Source organism: Rhinopithecus roxellana, chromosome 3 (assembly GCF_007565055.1).
Source record: "Rhinopithecus roxellana isolate Shanxi Qingling chromosome 3, ASM756505v1, whole genome shotgun sequence".
NCBI classification, from domain to species: domain Eukaryota; kingdom Metazoa; phylum Chordata; class Mammalia; order Primates; family Cercopithecidae; genus Rhinopithecus; species Rhinopithecus roxellana.
This window is the reverse complement of record NC_044551.1, coordinates 12,179,421-12,198,321: the sequence shown is the minus strand read 5'-3', so window position 1 is coordinate 12,198,321 and position 18,901 is coordinate 12,179,421. Positions and strand designations below refer to the sequence as shown.

At 35.0% G+C, this 18,901-nt stretch overlaps 1 protein-coding gene across 6 annotated transcripts in view; it reads left to right on the top strand.

Moving 5' to 3' along the window:
* CDH12 (cadherin 12) overlaps window positions 1–18,901 on the top strand; it is a 1,165,810-nt gene that overhangs the window by 1,054,016 nt on the left and 92,893 nt on the right. For all 6 annotated transcript variants that reach the window (XM_030927855.1, XM_030927854.1, XM_030927857.1 and 3 more), the window contains one exon: window positions 7,648–7,815. In XM_030927855.1, coding sequence (XP_030783715.1) covers window positions 7,648–7,815 — 168 coding nt within the window. The remainder of the gene's footprint in view (window positions 1–7,647; window positions 7,816–18,901) is intronic.

Genomic DNA, 18,901 nt, shown 5'->3' with positions numbered 1-18,901 from the left:
ATATGTATACCACAGTTTCTTATTCTGTTTGTCCACTGATGAACAGCTACAATGTTTTCATATGTTGACTATTGGGAATAACGTTGCAATAAGCATGAAAGTGCAGATATCTTTATGAGGTGATAATTTCATTTCCTTCGGGTATAGACCCAGAAAGGGGATTGCTGGGTCACTTGGGGATGGAGCAATCTTTTGATATTAATTCAGAATAAAATCTGTAGAACTGAGTAAGACATCTCAGTTGGTGCTAGTGAAAGAAATTATATCTTCTTTCTTTAAGCGCAAAATAAAAGAGTCTTTTCCTACACAGTGAAGTAACTCTTTTAATACTTTTTGCCAGAAGGAATAAGTCGCCAGAGAGCATTAAGGCAAGAATTAATGATGGGACAGCAAAGCAAGGAAATCAAAAGACGCTAATAATAATAAGGAAAGAAAACTGTGTCAAGGAAATAAATAGTTATTAAGATAAATCAGCACATATTGTTACCTATTTTGTAATATTATGATTGTGTAGTCAAATTCCATGCCCAGGAATGCATTGCAGGCCATCATTTTCTTGTATTCTGCATTGTCAGACTTCAAGTAGATTCTGGGTGAGTTCCATGTACTTTATTTTAGAAATCATGAGATGAACACATCAGCAAAAAGAACTAAGAATGCTGGGCTTGAAAAGAAAATATTCCAGAGGGATGTGATATATACCTTTAGCAAGTTGTAGAGCTGTCATGTAGAAGAGGAACTAGATGTATTCTGTGCTGCTTGAGATGAGAAGAGCTATCAATGCATATTGTGAGTTACAGGAAGAAAGAAGTCTAGCTCCATATATATACATATGTATAAAAAGATAAGAAAAATACCATACATAAGAGTGATAACTCATTAGATTGTGAGTTTCACATTACTGGATGAGTTAAAGCAGATGATGAGTAATGAACTGGTGGTGTTGGATTTGATTATGTCATTTGATGCACATGTATCTATAACATATGACCTCACAGGTCCTTTGTTATCGGGAGACTAGGATGAATCAAGTAGATCATCAGGTAGATCCCTGTCTAGTAGGGTTAGCTCATGAGGTCTTCAGAAGATTGTATGTGAGTTTTCTGGTATATCATTTTCTGATACATAATGCTACTATGGGACACTAGACTGACTGAAGGGATGAGAGCTTCCGGAGGAAAGAGCTCCTGGAGGAAGTGACTCATAAGTCCTATAAGAGAGTTAAGGCATGGTACAGTTAGGAAGTTGGACAATATGGCCTCTAAATTTCTTACTGAAGATAACCTGATAACTCTTCTTGTCCTTCAGATACATTAGCAAAAAGTTTAAAAACTCATATACCTAATCTGTGCAATGATGAACATAACATTTGAATAAATATTATTCAGGAATGTACTCGTATTTTCTAAAAATCCATTTTACATTTTAGGCTAATTTAAGACTAAAATGAAATGAAACTCAGTAACTTTTCACAAAAAATAATGCAGAATCTGGTCTCTCATAACTTTAATATAACTGAGCCATGGAATTGAAAACAGAAACTTATATTCTCACTGCTGAAGTTAAGTTTTGAATACTATCATTACTCTTTTTATCCTTCAACTTATTAGCTATCTCTAACATACTTGTGCATTAAAATACTGTTTTTAATGTTTCCTCCAAATCTTTATTAAAAACAGTTAATGATGACTTGGTAAACACTGGAATCGATATTTAACTGGGAGAGATCTCTTTCAAGTCTAATCAACAACATTTTCGTGATACGATAGCTATAATACTCCTAGGCAAATACTAATAACCCCACCTTCAAAATTACATCATGAGTTATTTGGGTCAATAATGATCAAGGTTACAAGAAATATGTTAAATCATAATCTCTCTTGAAGGATAAACACTTATTTTCCATGTGTTACCTCAGCTAGTATTATGCATTACTTTACTTATTTTACTAATATTTATTGAGTGCCTACTATATGCCTGGCATTCTGCTAGCTAGCTATTTTCCTGGGAAGAAAAAAATCAAGCAAAAGTCCCTGCCTTCATCAACATACATTCAATTTGGGGAAACATAAAGCAAACAGAATAAACAACGGAAATATACAGTATTTTCAATAGCCTAAAGACTAAGGAAGGAATGCTAAAGTAGAGAAAATAATATGAAATATTAAGGAAGAGTATGTATGGTAGACAGAACAATGATTGCCCAAGTATGTTCATGTCCTAACCCTCAGGACCTGTGAATATGTTACATGACAAAGAAGAATTAAGGTTCTAATCACAGATAGTGGAGATGAGGTGATTATTCTTATTATATGGATAGACTCTGTGTAATCACAAGGGTTCTTGTAAGCAGAAGAAAGATGCAGAAGGGTCAGAGTCAGAAAAAGATGTGAAGATGCTAAGCTGTTACTGCCTTAGAGGAAGGAGGAAGGAGGTCAGGAGCCAGGGAGTGCTGCCATCACCTAGAAGATGAAGAGCATTTAGAAAAAAATCACAGCCCTACCCATACCCTGCCCCATGTTGACCTCCTAACATCTAGAATTGTAAGATAGTAAGTTTATGTTGTTTTAGGCCGGTAGGTTTGTGGTAATTTGTTACAGAAGCAATCAGAAATTAATTTAGAAAGAAATTTTGGATAGAATGGCCAACACAGTCCTGTGAAGATGACTTTTAAAAAAGATCTAAAGGAAGTGGAAGAACTATAAATGAGCACCCCTTGGAAAGAACATTTCTGGCCAGGGAAGACAGTGTGCAAGGTTGCCATGAATGAGGGAAGGAGTTGTGGAAAAGAAGATCAGAGTTCAGCAGGCAAGTGAAGATTATGTGAGGGCTTTATTCTGAAAGACGTGGACAGTCTGTGATGACTTCAGAGTGGAGGAGCTCTGTGACCTGGCTTACGCTCTGACCTCACCAACATGGCTGCTCTATGGACAGCACACTGGTAGTCTAAGTCTCCTTTGAACTATAAACCTCATTAAGAGGAGAATAAAGCCATTTGCCCATTGTTCATCTGCCAGTCCCCTAAGTTCGTATAGTGCTGGTCTAAATCTCTAGAATGTGGAGAAAAGCAAAAAAACTTTTTTGTCATATGCTATCTACAAAAAACCATTTTCTTATTTCATGAAATTATTCAGAATGATTAAGATAATGCCTGGACTTGCCTCCCCAGGTATTTAGCTCCAAAGTAAAAAAGTGGTAAGTTGAAAATAGACAACAACTTTTTTCAAGAAAACAAATTTCTTCTTTTGCAAAATAAATAGCTACAAGGTAAAAGAAATCAATGAAATGGATTCTTCAGGGTATGGGTGGAAGACGGGGAAAAACTACAGGAAAAAAATGAGAAGAAAATCTATATTTGGATTATGATTCACAGAGATTAGAATAAAAAAGAAAAGACATCACAAAATAATAAATTTACAGTGAACTAAAAAGTTATGGTACATATAGGTGGAAAAAGTAACATAGCTGTATTAAGAACAGAGACACAGAAAAACAGCCATACTCTTGAAGTGGCATCATTCTCTGGGATAATTCCCAAGGTTCCTTTTCCCATGTTGAGGAAATCAGGGATGCAGACACACAAGGGGTGAGGTTAAGAATGGAGGTTTAATAGGCAAAAGAAAGAGAAAGGATCTCCTGCAGAGAGAGGGGACCCGAAAGGGTTTCTGCTTTTGTGGTGAAATGCAGCAGGTTTTATAGATAAGCTTGAGGGGTGATGTCTGATTTACACAGGGCACGAAAGATTGGTCAGACCAGGTGTACTGTTTGAATAAGGTGTACAAAACTGGTTAGGGCTAGGTGTGCGATTTGCAAAGCATGTGAAAATCTGGCCACCCCACCGTAATCTTTTATTAAGACGGGTTCTCTACCTGGCTAATGCCACGTTGCCTAGTTCTTTACTGTGCATGTGGTGATAAAGAAAAGGGAAGACAGAGCCTCCATGTTGAACATGCCTGGCTCCCAGGCAGCCCTTTCTCTCCGCACAGCTGCTGGCAATCCCCCGAGCAAGCTTCCAGCTTGCTTATCTATGTCTGCAGTTCAGTTTTTCAGGCTGCTCTTTGTTAGAAAAGAAATGATTTGGGTGCTGTTATTTATTAAAAGGGAAATTTTACCAAGGACTCTTTTACTCTTACTATCTGCCTAAATAATTTCTTTCTATGTCCTTTATCAATCTGAGCCAGACATTAACTAGATGCCAGAAACAGAAAAGAAAATAAAAGAACTTCTCTCTGTCCTGAAGTGGCTTTCTGTCTGGTAAAGAAAGGTAAATAGGCAACAAATCAAAAAATGCACTAAAACATTCTACATGCTATGATTGAATCTTAGGGAGGGTATAGTCATTTCTTCCTAAAGCCATGCTGTGAGTCAGAAAAGGCTTCATAAGAAAAAAAAAAAAAAAGGCTAAAGTGGAAGAAACCAGAAAGATGTCCACTAACTGGGCAGGCATTCATTGGGGAACTGAGAGAATGAGGACAAGAAGTCTGGAGAAGTTTAGGGGCTCAGTGGACCTGGAGAGAGCGGAATAGCTGGAGCCTAAGCACCCCAATGTGTGCACTTCAAGTGGCATGTTCTCACAAGCTTTGACCATTAGGAGTGGATGATTGGAATGAAGGCACTTCTTGTTGGAGCCTCACAATTCTTACTCTATTTATAGGGGCTAGGTAACATAATAATTTTGTGAATTGCATTATTCAAATGATCCCCTACCAACTTGTCATTTCTTTGAATAAACACCATCTTTAAATATATTTATTCATGTGAAATGGTATGATGGATCCTAGACTAAGATTCAGATTATCAATCCTGACATTACTTCTATCATCTATACCTTAGATAAGTCAGGCTTTCCATTATTCATACAGTCGCTATGCTCCTGAAAATGAATTTAAAAAGCATATCAATCTAATCTAATCTAATCTAATCTAATCTATCTATCTATCTATCTATCTATCTATCTATCTCAGTAGTCTCAGGTAATAATAAGAATTAACTTATATTAAGATACAGCAGAACATTTGAAAGAAGTTTGGAATTATGGAAGATAGTCTTCGAAACTGTAGTTGCATTTGTGACTGTCACCAAATAGATGCTAGCAGAAGGTCTGTCACTATATCATTATCCATCTATCTATTTTTATAACTATCTATCTGGACAGAGAGAATTGTGGAATTGTATTTTTTCTGGTTATTTGTAAACCTATATAAAAAGCGATCTACTGGGATCCAGTTAGATTAAAACATTAAGATGCAATTGAACAGAAACAAAATAGGTATTATCAGAGTTAAGAGTAGATATGTATTTTTTCCAGTGTTTCATAAAAATTGTCAAGACCTTTTGCATCACACTCACAGCCCTGCCCTCCTACTCTACCCTGTGTCTTATGAGTGACCTCTCTACTGCTTCTAGCCCTGCTATTAGTGTAATGCTACCAACTGGATGGTAGGTAGAACTTAGACAGAGGAAAGGATTGCATATGTAGTTTGAAAGTCAATTTCTAGTGATGACCAGGGTGTGCTTCCCCTGCCCCAGCACCACTTCCATTTAAATACCGCTGTTCCAGAGGAAGAATAATGTAGTTGTGCGTATATTTTTTTTGGAGTTGGAATCTGGGTGGTAAACCAAATTCCATATTTAACATGAGAATCTTTAAACATTGCAGTTTATCTTAATACAGGAGAAGAACGTTTTCAAGAAGTTATTCTTTTCATAGCTACCCTGTTGTTTATTAATTTCTCAACAATTAAGCAAAAATTGATGGCATTATCTTGGGAAAAGAAGAACTCTGCATCTTAATGTTTTAATCGAACTGGATCCCGGTATATAGTTTTTTTTTTTTTTTTTTTTTAGGTCAGCAGATAACCAGAAAGGAACAACTCCACAATTCTGTCTCTCTGTCCAGATAGATGGATAGATAGATAGATATAGAAATAGATTGATGAATAGTGATCGGAATAATTTTCATATTGGAAATTTTTATGCTAGAAATGAATTAAGAAAGATATACATAACTTTCTTATTGAAAATGAATTAAGATAGACTCAGTCAACAACAGGACAAGACGTAATGCAGATGAATCAAACCCAGATATCTATCTAGAAAATATAAGCATTGTAAGTCAGGCAGAAGTCACATAACTTAAGGTCTCTAGAACCAGAACACTCATAGGTAGAGATGAAGAATCCTAGTTAAGAGACTTGGAAATGAAGCATCAGGAGCCTGGGCTGAAGAAAGGGCAAACACATTGGATTAAAAAGGTGTCACCCCATCTCTACTAAAAATACAAAATAAGCCAGGTGTGGTGGCACATGCCTGTAATCCCAGCTACTCGGGAGGCTGAGGCAGGAGAATCTCTTGAACCCGGGAGGTGGAGGTTGCAGTGATCTCAGATTGCACCATTACACTCCAGCCTGGGCAACAAGAGAGAAACTCCCTCTAAAAAAAAAAAAAAAAAAAAGGAAAAATGTCAGTGCAAATTGATAAATAAAGTAGCAGCAGCATAAATGAAGGCTTTTTTTGCAACAATTTCATGCCAAGAGTCAGAAGAAATCTCAGATTGTAAAATTTGAATAAGCATTTGTTAAGTAGGGGGTAGAAAATACAGGTAAAACAGGGATGTATGTTGGTTTTATGATTTGGATTCTGTATGTTTGTTGACGGTTGACTTATTTTTGTTGATATTATATTTGTTATTTATATATGCTACTTAAACAAAGTAGCACGTTTCTTAAAGAAAGAAACATCGCTATTAAAGCCACCTGTGTTTAAAACAAATGCTGTCCAATCGCTCCCTAAAACCATTGACTAAAGATTGGAATTTGGTATGAAATTTATTCATGATTTTATTTGAGAATAATCCAGGAGGTTTTGGTTCTTTGACTATGAATAAATAGGAATATAAACTACTTTTACACTTGGACTCCAGGACAGGAAATGAGGACAGTATGTAAATATGCACATGTACTGTAAAGTTCACACTTACAAATTTAATTATTTAGAGATTCATTCACTCAGCCAGTCACTCATTCAATTAATTGGTTTGCATATACTCACTGTGTTCCTTGTAAACGGCAAGCACTGTCCTGGAAGCTGGAGAAACTTAGTGAAATATCTGTTGCTAAAATAACTAACGGGAATTCTGAAAGACAAAACAAAATATGTAACGAAGTTATTGAACGCATTTTTAGAAAAGAAATTAGTATTTTTATCCTAGAAAATAAACAGAAGAACAAAGAAGAAAGTAGTAATAATTGGAAACTGCATACTCATTTTAACCACTTCATATTTTTAGTGTTTATATTTTTATCTCTAATTTTTAATGATTTCTTCTTTTTAAAGATAGGATCATGCATATAAATCATGTCTAACTTGGTTTACTTATGAATGATGACTATTTCTTAGAAGTGATACATTGTTCTTTAACCATATTTCTCATTGTGGCATGGCATTTTATTAGGTAGCTACTATAATATTTTAAATTATGTCCTAACCATTGGACATTTTGAACATCTCACTTTTTAAAAGATATAATTTTAGCTATTATGTCTCTGTTAGTGATTCTAGGTAGAATCATGTTGTTGCAGATTATTTTATTTCAGAAAACATCGCATTTGTGATATTTATTTTACATTATTGCTTTAATCCCTTAAGGTGTCATTAGAACAGCCTTGCCAAACATGGACAGAGAAGTCAAAGAACAATACCAAGTCCTCATCCAAGCCAAGGATATGGGAGGACAGCTTGGAGGATTAGCCGGAACAACAATAGTCAACATCACTCTCACCGATGTCAATGACAATCCACCCCGATTCCCCAAAAGTATGTCACCTTTCCTGCTAAGCCTAAATTATTGTGGTTTAAAAAAATGTAATGGTGTCATTGAATGCTACAGGAATGAAAATCATTTTTCCAGACACTTAGTCTTTAGGAAGCAGAAGCTAATTAAAAATTACACATCTTCAGAATTAAACATTTTGATGAGGTTCATGCCTAGTGTTACTTTGGTAAAAAATAATGAGCCAATAGTTGAAGTACTGGTCTTATGCTATCAATTTTTATTAAAGTAACATATTCAAAATAAGTTGGGATCTTACCATAATATTTATTAACTGAGAAAGTAATATAAATGTGCCAAATCTAATGTAATATGGAGCTTCATAGTTTTGACACATATCCCACCATATTAGATGCTATGTAATATAATTAGCATTAGAATTCTGTGACTTCTCTTTAGTGATTATATATGTTGAATCATTTCCAAATATTTTCATGTATGATATTTATACTATTTACAGTACTTTAGTTCTGATTAGTTATTTCGTTTTAGTTTTGTAATAGATGAAAATTGCTATAGTTTCTATGATAATAGAGTGATTCACACCTCTGTCTTCTCTATAACTCTGCGTTTCTTGTTGGAAATGAGTTCTCACTTGTGTTACATGTGGTTTTCTGTTGCAGCATTACACTTAACACCAATCACTACCTGTTTTATTCCTGGTGCATTTTCGAGGATCATTTCAGTGTTCCCAGGACTTAGGATACAGAAGCTACATGTTTCTCTCACTGGTTGTATAGGATCTTAATTAAGTCACTAGGCAGTCATTTGCATAAATAGTTAAAAAAAAAACACAATTTTTTCTCTTTCCACTCCAGGACAGTTTACGAGTTCATCTACTAAAATATATAATATTGAGGATATTTAGCTAAATGAACATTTTATTTATTCCTTTGGCTATATATATGTTTTTCCATATTTTACTACTTTGTCATTTTTTTCTTAAAATCATAAACCTATATTTTATTGATGGAAATGTTTTAATTTAGTGACCGAAAGTCTAAAGGCCAAATGTTTTGAGTGGCAATTAGAAATAATTTTACTGTAATGAATACGTTTATTAGCTTGACTGAGCCATCCCACTCCCAATAAGTATACACTTTTAAAAACATGTTGTACATATTAAAGGTGAACAATTTCTGTTTGTCAATTAAAATAACTAATTAAAGAAAAAAGAAATAATTGTAGTTTTGCATATAAATGTATCTGACAAATGGCTACTATATAATACGCTATGATTAATAACACAGAGAGTCTTAAAGCAATGCTTTTCCTTATTTTGTTATTAAGGAAAACAGGAAAAAAGAAATTTAAAAGGAGAAAGAAATAATGCATTTGTTTCCCTAATATATGGTGTGACTAAGATGATCTTGACTCTAAAAACACTAAATTTTTATTTTTTTAACTATTTAAGTGTGGCAAGCTGTAATAGCTAGTTGAGGAGGACAGATTGGGAGACTGCTCATACATATAAAGTGGCATTGTGAAATTGGGTCCTGTTTTGGGTTTTGTGCATATGAAATATGTTCAATCTAGAGTGCAGGAAATAGCCAATGTATTATTAGGTAATGTCAATATCCTCATTCACATGGGTGATAGTGAGGATTCTTAAATCAGTGATACGAAGTTATAGCAAGTGGAAGAATGTAATCTTTATGGGTATGGATGAAGGCTGGTTTGTAGAAGTTGGACTGGAGACCTTGACAAAGAGACTGGGCAAAGGGGCATGATGACAAGGCTCAGTGGCAAAGAAGCCAGAGCATGCTTAGAAAATCAAGATGGCGTCCTCTACTCCCACCGAAACAAGATGGCCGTTTTCAGATCCTAACGGACGAACGAGTGTCTGAATAAAGTAGTAGTCCTGCGTAACATTTATTCAGATCCTAACGGACGAACGAGTGTCTGAATAAAGTAGTAGTCCTGCGTAACATTTATTCAAGGCTGAATCTACAGGTCTAAGGGAAAGTGTGTGAGATGTACTTGCAAAAATGTGGAGGATAAGGGCATTGGAACTCTTTTTCTTTTTGAGATGGAGTACTCTGTGGCCCAGGCTGGAGTGCAATGGCGTGATCTCGGCTCACTGCAACCTCCGCCTCCCAGGTTCCAGTGATTCTCCTGTCTCAGCCTCCCAAGTAGCTGGGGTTATGGGGCCTGCCACTACGCCCAGCTAATTTTTGTATTTTTAGTAGAGACGGGGTTTCACCATGTTGGTCAGGCTGGTCTTGAACTCCTGACCTCAGGTGATCCACCTGCCTTGGCCTCCAAAGTGCTGGGATTACAGGTGTGGGCCACCGCGCCTGGGCATTGGAACTTTTAAAGCATTTACATATGCGTCAAGAACTTTATCATTACTATCTTGATTACCTTTTCACATCAATACTCTAAGATCACTATTTTTCACCTATTACTGTTAAGAAACTGAGGCCTATAAAGAATAACTTGCTGAAGATCAACAAAATTAACTGATTTAACAAAAAATCAGAAGTTCAAATTCCTTCCAGTTTAACATCATATTAAAATAAAAGTTATTAGTTTTCTTTATCTGTCATTCTAAAATCTTAGAGCACATTTGCAAAAAAATCATGGCTTATGTTGTCACCACTCGTAAACAGGGAAATGAGAGGGCAGAAGAAATCTATCAAAGAGATCACTGTGATCAAATTATTTTCTGCTTGTATTACATGAACACTTGGACTGTTTATTGTCTGAAACTCTAACGGGTGGGGGATATTTTTGAACCAGGAGAAAGAAGAGGTTTTCACATTTTGAATGAGTAAGAAATTCATCTCCCTGAAATTTTACATGTTTTTGTGTTAAGACCTTTTTACTACACTGTCATTTTGAATTACATCCTTTAGAGGAAAAGACAGAACAAAACATTTATAAAGAGAAGAGCCAATTCTTTAAAAGCCAATGCTCTTTTTGCAGGAATATTTCTCATGTGGCACACTTAACCATCAAGTGTGGTATAGAATTACAAACTGAAATAATAGCCTTTTCAATGTGGAAGTCAATAAAATATATTCCATACGTACATAAGAAAGAATTTCCCACAACCAACTATATTGGTTCATGATTGTTCAACACTCATGCTAAAAAAAAAAAAAAAAACTTTCTCCAGGCGACCTTTATGAGACACTCTTTCAATTGCTTAAGCAGCACAGATAAATTTCTTAAAATTTACTAATCATGGCCAGGGGCGGTGGCTCACGTCTGTAATCCCAGCACTGTGGGAGGCCAAGGCGGGTGGATCACAAGGTCAGGAGATCGAGACCATCTTGGCTTATACGGTGAAACCCCGTCTCTACTAAAAATACAAACAATTAGCCGGGCGTAGTGGCGGGCGCCTGTAGTCCCAGCTACTCGGGAGGCTGAGGCAGGAGAATGACGTAATCCCGGGAGGCGGAGCTTGCAGTGAGCTGAGATCCGGCCACTGCACTCCAGCCTGGGCGACAGAGCGAGACTCCGTCTCAAAAAAAAAAAAAAAAAAAGGACTAATCGTAAAGCATTTTGGCTTTCTGTAGGTGACCTCTTAATCTGAGATGCAAAAAAAACGTAAATGGCATAGGCATTTGTATCATGCATGTGTAGTTTGCTATTTTATTGTTGTAAAATATATAGTTTCTGAGATATCACATACCAGATATCACTGCCAATTTGATCTGATGATGTGATGAGGATGTGGACTAATAAATCACTGTGTGTCATGCACTACACAAAGTGAGTTGCATGTGTATTCCCACTTAACTCTCATTACGATTGTATAGCATTTTCTCACTTTTAGAAATAAAGGAGCAAGGCTATATTATTAAGAGTGGTTGGATAGATAACTTGTCCAAGAACCCTAACTTTTTAGCACTCTCCCTCTTTAATGGTAATTTGCTTTCAATGTCTGTGTTTTCCCCACAAGATCCTACAGATAACTCAGAAAACGGTCTTCACATAAAGGTAGTAATATTGTTTCAGAAATAGAAATGATACATGGCATATGAAAAGAGCTGTTACTGAAGTTGTATAAAGACAACACAGTTTCTTTACAAAATGCTTTCCATAGAGTTAAATAGCTTCCATCTACTACAGTCAAGGATATCCGTAGAGGATCTCCATCTGTTAAAATAAGCTACAGAAAAGTGCTGATGGCTTCCAATACATGAATTTTAAATTACAAAACCATCTAACAAGCTGATCTAAATTATACATTATAAGGTTAAATCAATTAAGTGATGTCGTTAATTCTCATTTGGCAAAATATTCGTACTTTTGCCACTTGGTCGCTTTTTCTGTACGATAATTTTGTAAGAAATGTGAAAACAAATTAAGTAAAATAAAGTACTCTGTATACAACATTTGATGAAAGGAGAGTTTTCCATTATAGAAAATGTAAAAGAGGGCGTGTGTGTGTGTGTGTTCCTTTCTATTTCAATATAATAACAGATAAGAGAATTGTTTGTATGGTAAATGGATTTGAACATAGAAAATAGTACATCAATAATTGTTCTAAGAAAATGTCTTACTCATAAATACAGCAATATTTTAAAGCAATTCTGTTTTGATTAAATATCTACAAACGTGTTTGTATTGAGAGTTTTATTAAAAGCTATATTATTCTTTATTCTGTTACAAGTCAGTAATACTTTGTTTACATAATAATTGCAGAATAAAACATAGTTGTATCACAGTTTATTAACTTGTTAACACCTGAAGATATAAAAATTCTTATTATCCTGAAATTAACAAAAAAATCAAAATAAAATTGAAGTAGTGAAAGCATCAGCCAAAATGTTTACAGAACAGTGAACAATATTTTGTCTTTGTTTATGTAAGCTGTCAGATTAAAAACAACATATATATGTATGTGCGTGTCTATATGTACACATACATATGCATCTATATGTTTTTTCTTCTCCTGTAGATTTATGACATAGAAAGACTATAAGATGTCCAGGTTAATTATTGAATTATTAAAGATAACATGCTAATAAGTGTACATTTATTCAGTTAAAAATATTGATATGTTTAAGTACAATATATTTTCTCTTTTCATCCTGTCATTAATGTATTTGGCATCCAGGTTCTTTTATGATCTTGCAATCTACCACAAGTCTTTTTTTAAATAAATGTTTTTTAAAATATGTAACGTATAAAGATTTTAGAATAAACATGAATTCAGCTACACCTTGATGTGGCCACAAAGTCTATTTCGTTGTTTACCATTTGGCATTTTTAAACCTGGAAAATGGTAAACTTCTAGTGTTAAAATTTTCTTTATAAAATCATATAATAAGTCATTTTGCATAAATAGCAAAAAGCTAATTGAATTTTGACAGTTACATTTTGCCATATAAAAACACATCTTTATACTTTGTCAGGTACTTAATGTTTGACTGTCTTAATATCTGAGATTGCCTGCTAAAAAACAAGTGTTCTGTGATGTAAATTCATTTGTGTATATATGTATACACACACACACACACACACACATATATATACATTCTGAGCATTCATAACTCTTTATAAATTGTTATAAAGCTAAACATAGGTGTGTGTACATACATATATATATATATAGGTATATTCATAGAGTCTCAAAGTCATGAAATCATATTCTAGGATAAAATATTTCCTGTTATTTGAGTCCAGAGAAGGCAATCTGCTACCCACAATGTGCTGCTGACTTTGTTATTGTTGTGAGTAAATTATATGCCTCTCTCACCTCCCATATTTCCTGGAAAGTCTGGTTAAGAGTCTATTGCCTGCCTGCACAACAAGTGCAAACAACTGGTAACACCCCAGCATGCACATAAATGATTCCCCAGAGGGTGAAACAAAGGTGAATTGCCGCTCTTATCACTATCTGCAGTATGCTCTCTTAAGTAAATGGATGGAAAATAAAAAGATGGTAGCAAGGACTCTGAAAGAAAATGCCAAGGAAGTATGGCTAAAATAATGGCTCTTAGGTGAAGTCTACTACTATTAAATGAGGATAACTACTTCAGCTTATTCAAATAATTGAGGTTGAAGGGATGGTGTGGGCCAATTTGATCTGCAAGGTTAATGTGTAATTATCTATCATATAATTTAATAAAGAAGTTTTGACTACAAAATGCATGGTAAGGTTTGCCTTAATCGAGAGCAGGTGGAGGTTTTAAATAGTAATACAAAAAGTTCATGATACGTTAATGTTTCAATTATACAAATATGTGTTTGTTTCTAAAATGTAGGACTGGTGCTTGTTCAGCATCAATTTTAGTATACAGTTTAGTTCTCACAATTCTATTTCTCCTAATGTTTAAGTAATTTCAAACAGATAACACTTTGCTAGCATTCTTTGATAACAAATTTACCTAATCTACTGTTTTCAGGACCATGCTTTTCTTCTAAATATCTCCAGTGTAGGAAGAGAATGTAATTTTCAAAAGTAGTATTTGGGACATTATTAATATTTTAACCTGGATTATTTAGATACTGTACATGAATATATTACCTTTTCGGTCAATATTTCCCAAAGATATGAGTAAGACAAAAATAGACAAATAGAACTTTGATGTTGTATGTATTTATGTGTATGCATACATATGAGATATATATGTTTTATGAATTGTGTGTATGCGTGTGTGTGTATCTTCTCACTTGGGGGTGGAAACATTTAAAAGGCATAAAAAATAAAACTGTAAATATAAGCATTTAAAAATATTAAACAAAAAGCTATGATCTTGTATTCAGGTACTCCCTGAGTCTCATAATAATTATAGACATGAGTAATAGAAATAAAGTCATCACATTTGATGACACTATTCCTGTTTTTGAAAAATAAGCCAAGATACATTATAAAACCAGCTTTTTTTCTAAGTGGAATAAACACATCTAATTTAATTACCAAATAGATCTTTTGTCTACTTCAACAAAAAAACGACTACGTGCTGAAGGTAAAGCATGACAATGAGAACGTAGACCCCATTCTCCAGTAGACCTTACAGTGGCTCTCAAATTATATTTGCCTGAAGAATCCCATGGGATCCCATATCCCCAGTGAGGGAAGTTTTGTTTCAACTGACATAGCTTGGACCTAAGAAATCTAAATTTTAGATAAGTGTTGTGGTAGATTCTGATACAGGTAGTCTACAGAGCAAATCTGAAGATCACTGGCTTACTGTGATGAGCCAGCAAGTGCTGATTCCTTGAATAATGTATATGAATATATATGAGATACATGATATACATATATTATATATCATATGAGATATATATTATATAATATATTAATATATGATATGTAATATATGATCAATATATAATGATCATATATGATATATTATATATAATATATATACCATGTATCATATGTAATAAGCATTTCCATTACTTATTAAATAGAGTGAATAAGTTAATAAGTTGCGTAGTTCATGAGAATATTTTGTATTCATGCAAAATTGTAGTCCTACAGATATATTTGGGTAAAGACTAAATATTAAAATCTATTGTTTTTAAACTCACTAAACAAACATATATAGTGGTATATCTTGTTTAGATATCTTCCAAATAGCTTAACAATGCCAGATACAGATGCTTTGAAGCTAACATTGGAACTGAATGCAATTTGAATGCAAGTTCAGTGAAAAACACTGTGCTCCAGATTCTCCTACCAGGAGATCATGAGTTTCACTAGGCTATGTATAGGCCGATGTAAGCATACAAAAAGAAAATTAACAAATGTGAAAAATACTTTCTCATGGCTATTATTACTATCACATTGTCCTTTGCTAATGAGAGCATGAATCATTTTTAAGTGCTGCTGAAAATTTTCTTTGACTTACTTAGTTCTGTTCACCACGTGCTAAAGGACAAAGATTGCAACATGGCTGTTTCATGGTGCCGTTAGCAGAGTCTCAGAAGAACCTAGCATATGAGCAATAACATTGACAGGTCCCTTAGAAATCTGACCTTTAGTTTTAAATTATTTTTTTGAAAGATATTAAATAATGCTTAAAATTGAAGTGATATTAAAGATATTGCCCCTAATCTCACCAATGTTATAAAAAATAATGTTAAAGGCCATGGATCCATTTAATATTTATAATATTTGTTAATGTTAATCTGTCTACTTCCCAGCTCACTTTAAGTGACTTTTTTAGAACTTAAAATATTGGCAGAGTTGCATGAATAATATAGTGTTATGTAGTCTACCATACAACTCAAATATGAGACTTTACCTATGATAGATTAAAACCTGTAAGTTCCTAAACAGGATAACAAATTAAAACATAAGAAAACCTGAACTGGAAAGCTCTTCTGTCCCCACCTTTTGGCCTTTCTGTAAACATAGGAGAAAATTGTCTCTTTTGACAATCCCCTGAGAATCAGGGCAAGCACATGGATACTAGAAATAGAACTTATCCAACTTAGTAATAATAAAACATCTGACTGTGATCTACCCATACCTCTTCTTTACTTACTAAGTCTGCAAGTTCACAAGTCCTTAGCCTGCTTTTCTGAATTTGGCCCCTGGAACTGCATTAGCCAGTTCCCAGATTTCCCCAGGTGGTATATTTGCCACTTCTCTTTAGAGAATAAGGCAATTATTACAGAGAGAAGAGCAGCTCACATATATTGCACCTGTACTATGTAAAGGCACCATTAAAATTACCTATTGATTTCCTTAATCCGTATGAGTAGGTTCTATTTATTTGTATATTTTTAGAAGAGGAAACTGAAAGAAAAAGAGATAGTGAGAGATGGAGCCAGAAACTTTGTAGTTACATGTATGATACAGCAGAACGTAAGTGGATAGCACATTAGAGCTATGGTATTGATGTTTATGAAAATATAGATTACTGCTTCCAGAATCAGAATTGTCCCTGTAGCTAGGAGTGGGAGCCCTAAACGTGAATATGGGGTTTCAATCCACTGCTACACTAATCAAAGCTGAAAAGACATTGTTTTAAAATCTCATTGTGTGTGTGTGTGTGTGTGTGTGTATATATATATATATATATTTTTTTTTTTTTTTTTTGAGACAAAGTCTTTCTCTGTCACCCTGGCTTGGAGTGCAGTGACACCATCTCAATTCACTGCAACCTCCACCTCCCAGGTTCAAGCAATTCTCTGCCTCTGCCTCGCGAGTAGCTGGGATTACAGGCACCCGCCACCACGCCTGGCCTTTTTTTTTTTTTTTTTTTCTTTTTTTTTTTTTTTTTGTATTTTTAGTAGAGATGGGGTTTAACCATCTTGGCCAGGCTGGTCTTGAACTCCTGACCTCATGATCCACGTGCCTCAGCCTTCCGAAGTGCTGGGAATAGAGGCATGAGCCACCGCACCTGGCCACCGTGAATATTTTTAAGCTTATAAAGTGATTTGTAAAGCACAGAAGGCCTAGGCTTTTGGAAAGGTACAGATGGGAAACACAGCTCTGCTATTTACTCACTGGGGCCTGAGTAAACTGAATAAACTCTAACCCAGAGCTTTTACATAATCAAATTGAGATAATAAATAGGGTGATCAGCCATACTTGTGTGCCAGAGATAATTCCATTTTATACCTATGACCTCAAATTAATTACTCAGACTGATTTGTTTTACTCTCAAAAGTAGCTCTGTTTGGCTTATAGATTATATAGCCATATTAATAATAATATACTGTGCTTCTGGGAGAATTAAGTAAATCAATACAACTAAAATATCTGACAGTAAAGATGTTTATTTTTAATTTTTTCCTTCTCCTTGTCCCTCTTACATTTTCCTCTCTTTCTCTTTTCAATGTGCTTGAGTGGAGATGGGTGGTTGAAAATGTAGGATCTCAAAAGAGAAGTGAGAGTCAAAGAAATGTTTCCTTTTTTTTTTGAGCAGGAGTTTCACTCTTGTCACCCAATCTGGAGTGCAATGGCACGATCTCGACTCACTGCAACCTCCACCTCCTGGGTTCAAGCAGTTCTCTTGCCTCAGCCTCCCAAGTAGCTGTGATTACAGGCACCCACCAACATGTGCAGCCAATTTTTCTATTTTTGGTAGAGATCGGGTTTCACCATGTTGGTCAAGCTGGTCTTGAACTCCTGACATCAGGTGATCCACCTGCCTCGGCCTCCCAAAGTGCTAGGATTACACATGTGAGCCACCACACCAGGCCCAAAGGAACATTTCTAAGAGACAAAAACATAGAAGTGATCAATGAGGTTTGGAGAATGGATATACTTAGCCAGATTTAAAAAGACATTAACTCTATTTAAGTCTTGTGTATAAGAAAACCCAGGTAGGAGAATGAAGTTACGAAGAGGACTTTAAACACAACCTCCTCAATTCTTTAACACATAGATTTCTGACAGCAACGGCAATCTTTAGTCACAGATATGAAAGCATCCTAAAGTCACCATTTATTTCACAATGTTTACATTTCTCTATTTCATATTTGCCTTATTATTGGTTTTAGAAATTATATAGACAAGGAAACGAGACTTCTAAAGTAGTTCTTTAAGAAAGTTAACGGGAATCTGAGCAATATTAAAAACCACGGAAACAAAAGACCTGGTACTAAGAAATATATTTTGTTAACAAATGCCAGACACAAGGAAGTGTATCATTTGATGAATAATGTTTCATTCACTGCAAGTTTTATTACAGTATAAAGGGGAAAAAAAACCGTCATTTTCATTTTGCACTGCTTAAAGAAGATAAAAATTTTAATTTCTTCTCTTCAAAAGATAGTGTAAAAATAGGGAGGTTTTTTTTGTTGTTTCTTTTTTGTATTTATTTATTTATTTGTTTATTTATTTATTTATTTATTTATTTTGAGATGGAATCTCTCTAGCCCAGGCTAGAGTGTGGAGTGAAGTGGCACGATCTTGGCTCACTGCAGCCTCCACCTCCTGGGTTCAAGTTATTCTCCTGCCTCAGTCTCCTGAGTCGCTGGGATTACAGGCATGCACTACCACACCTGGATAATTTTTGTATTTTTAGTAGAGACAGGTTTTGCCCTGTTGGCCAGGCTGGTCTCAAACTCCTGACCTCAGGTGATCACCCACCTCAGCCTCCCAAAGTGCTGGGAATACAGGCATGAGCCACCGTGCCCAGACAGGTAGGG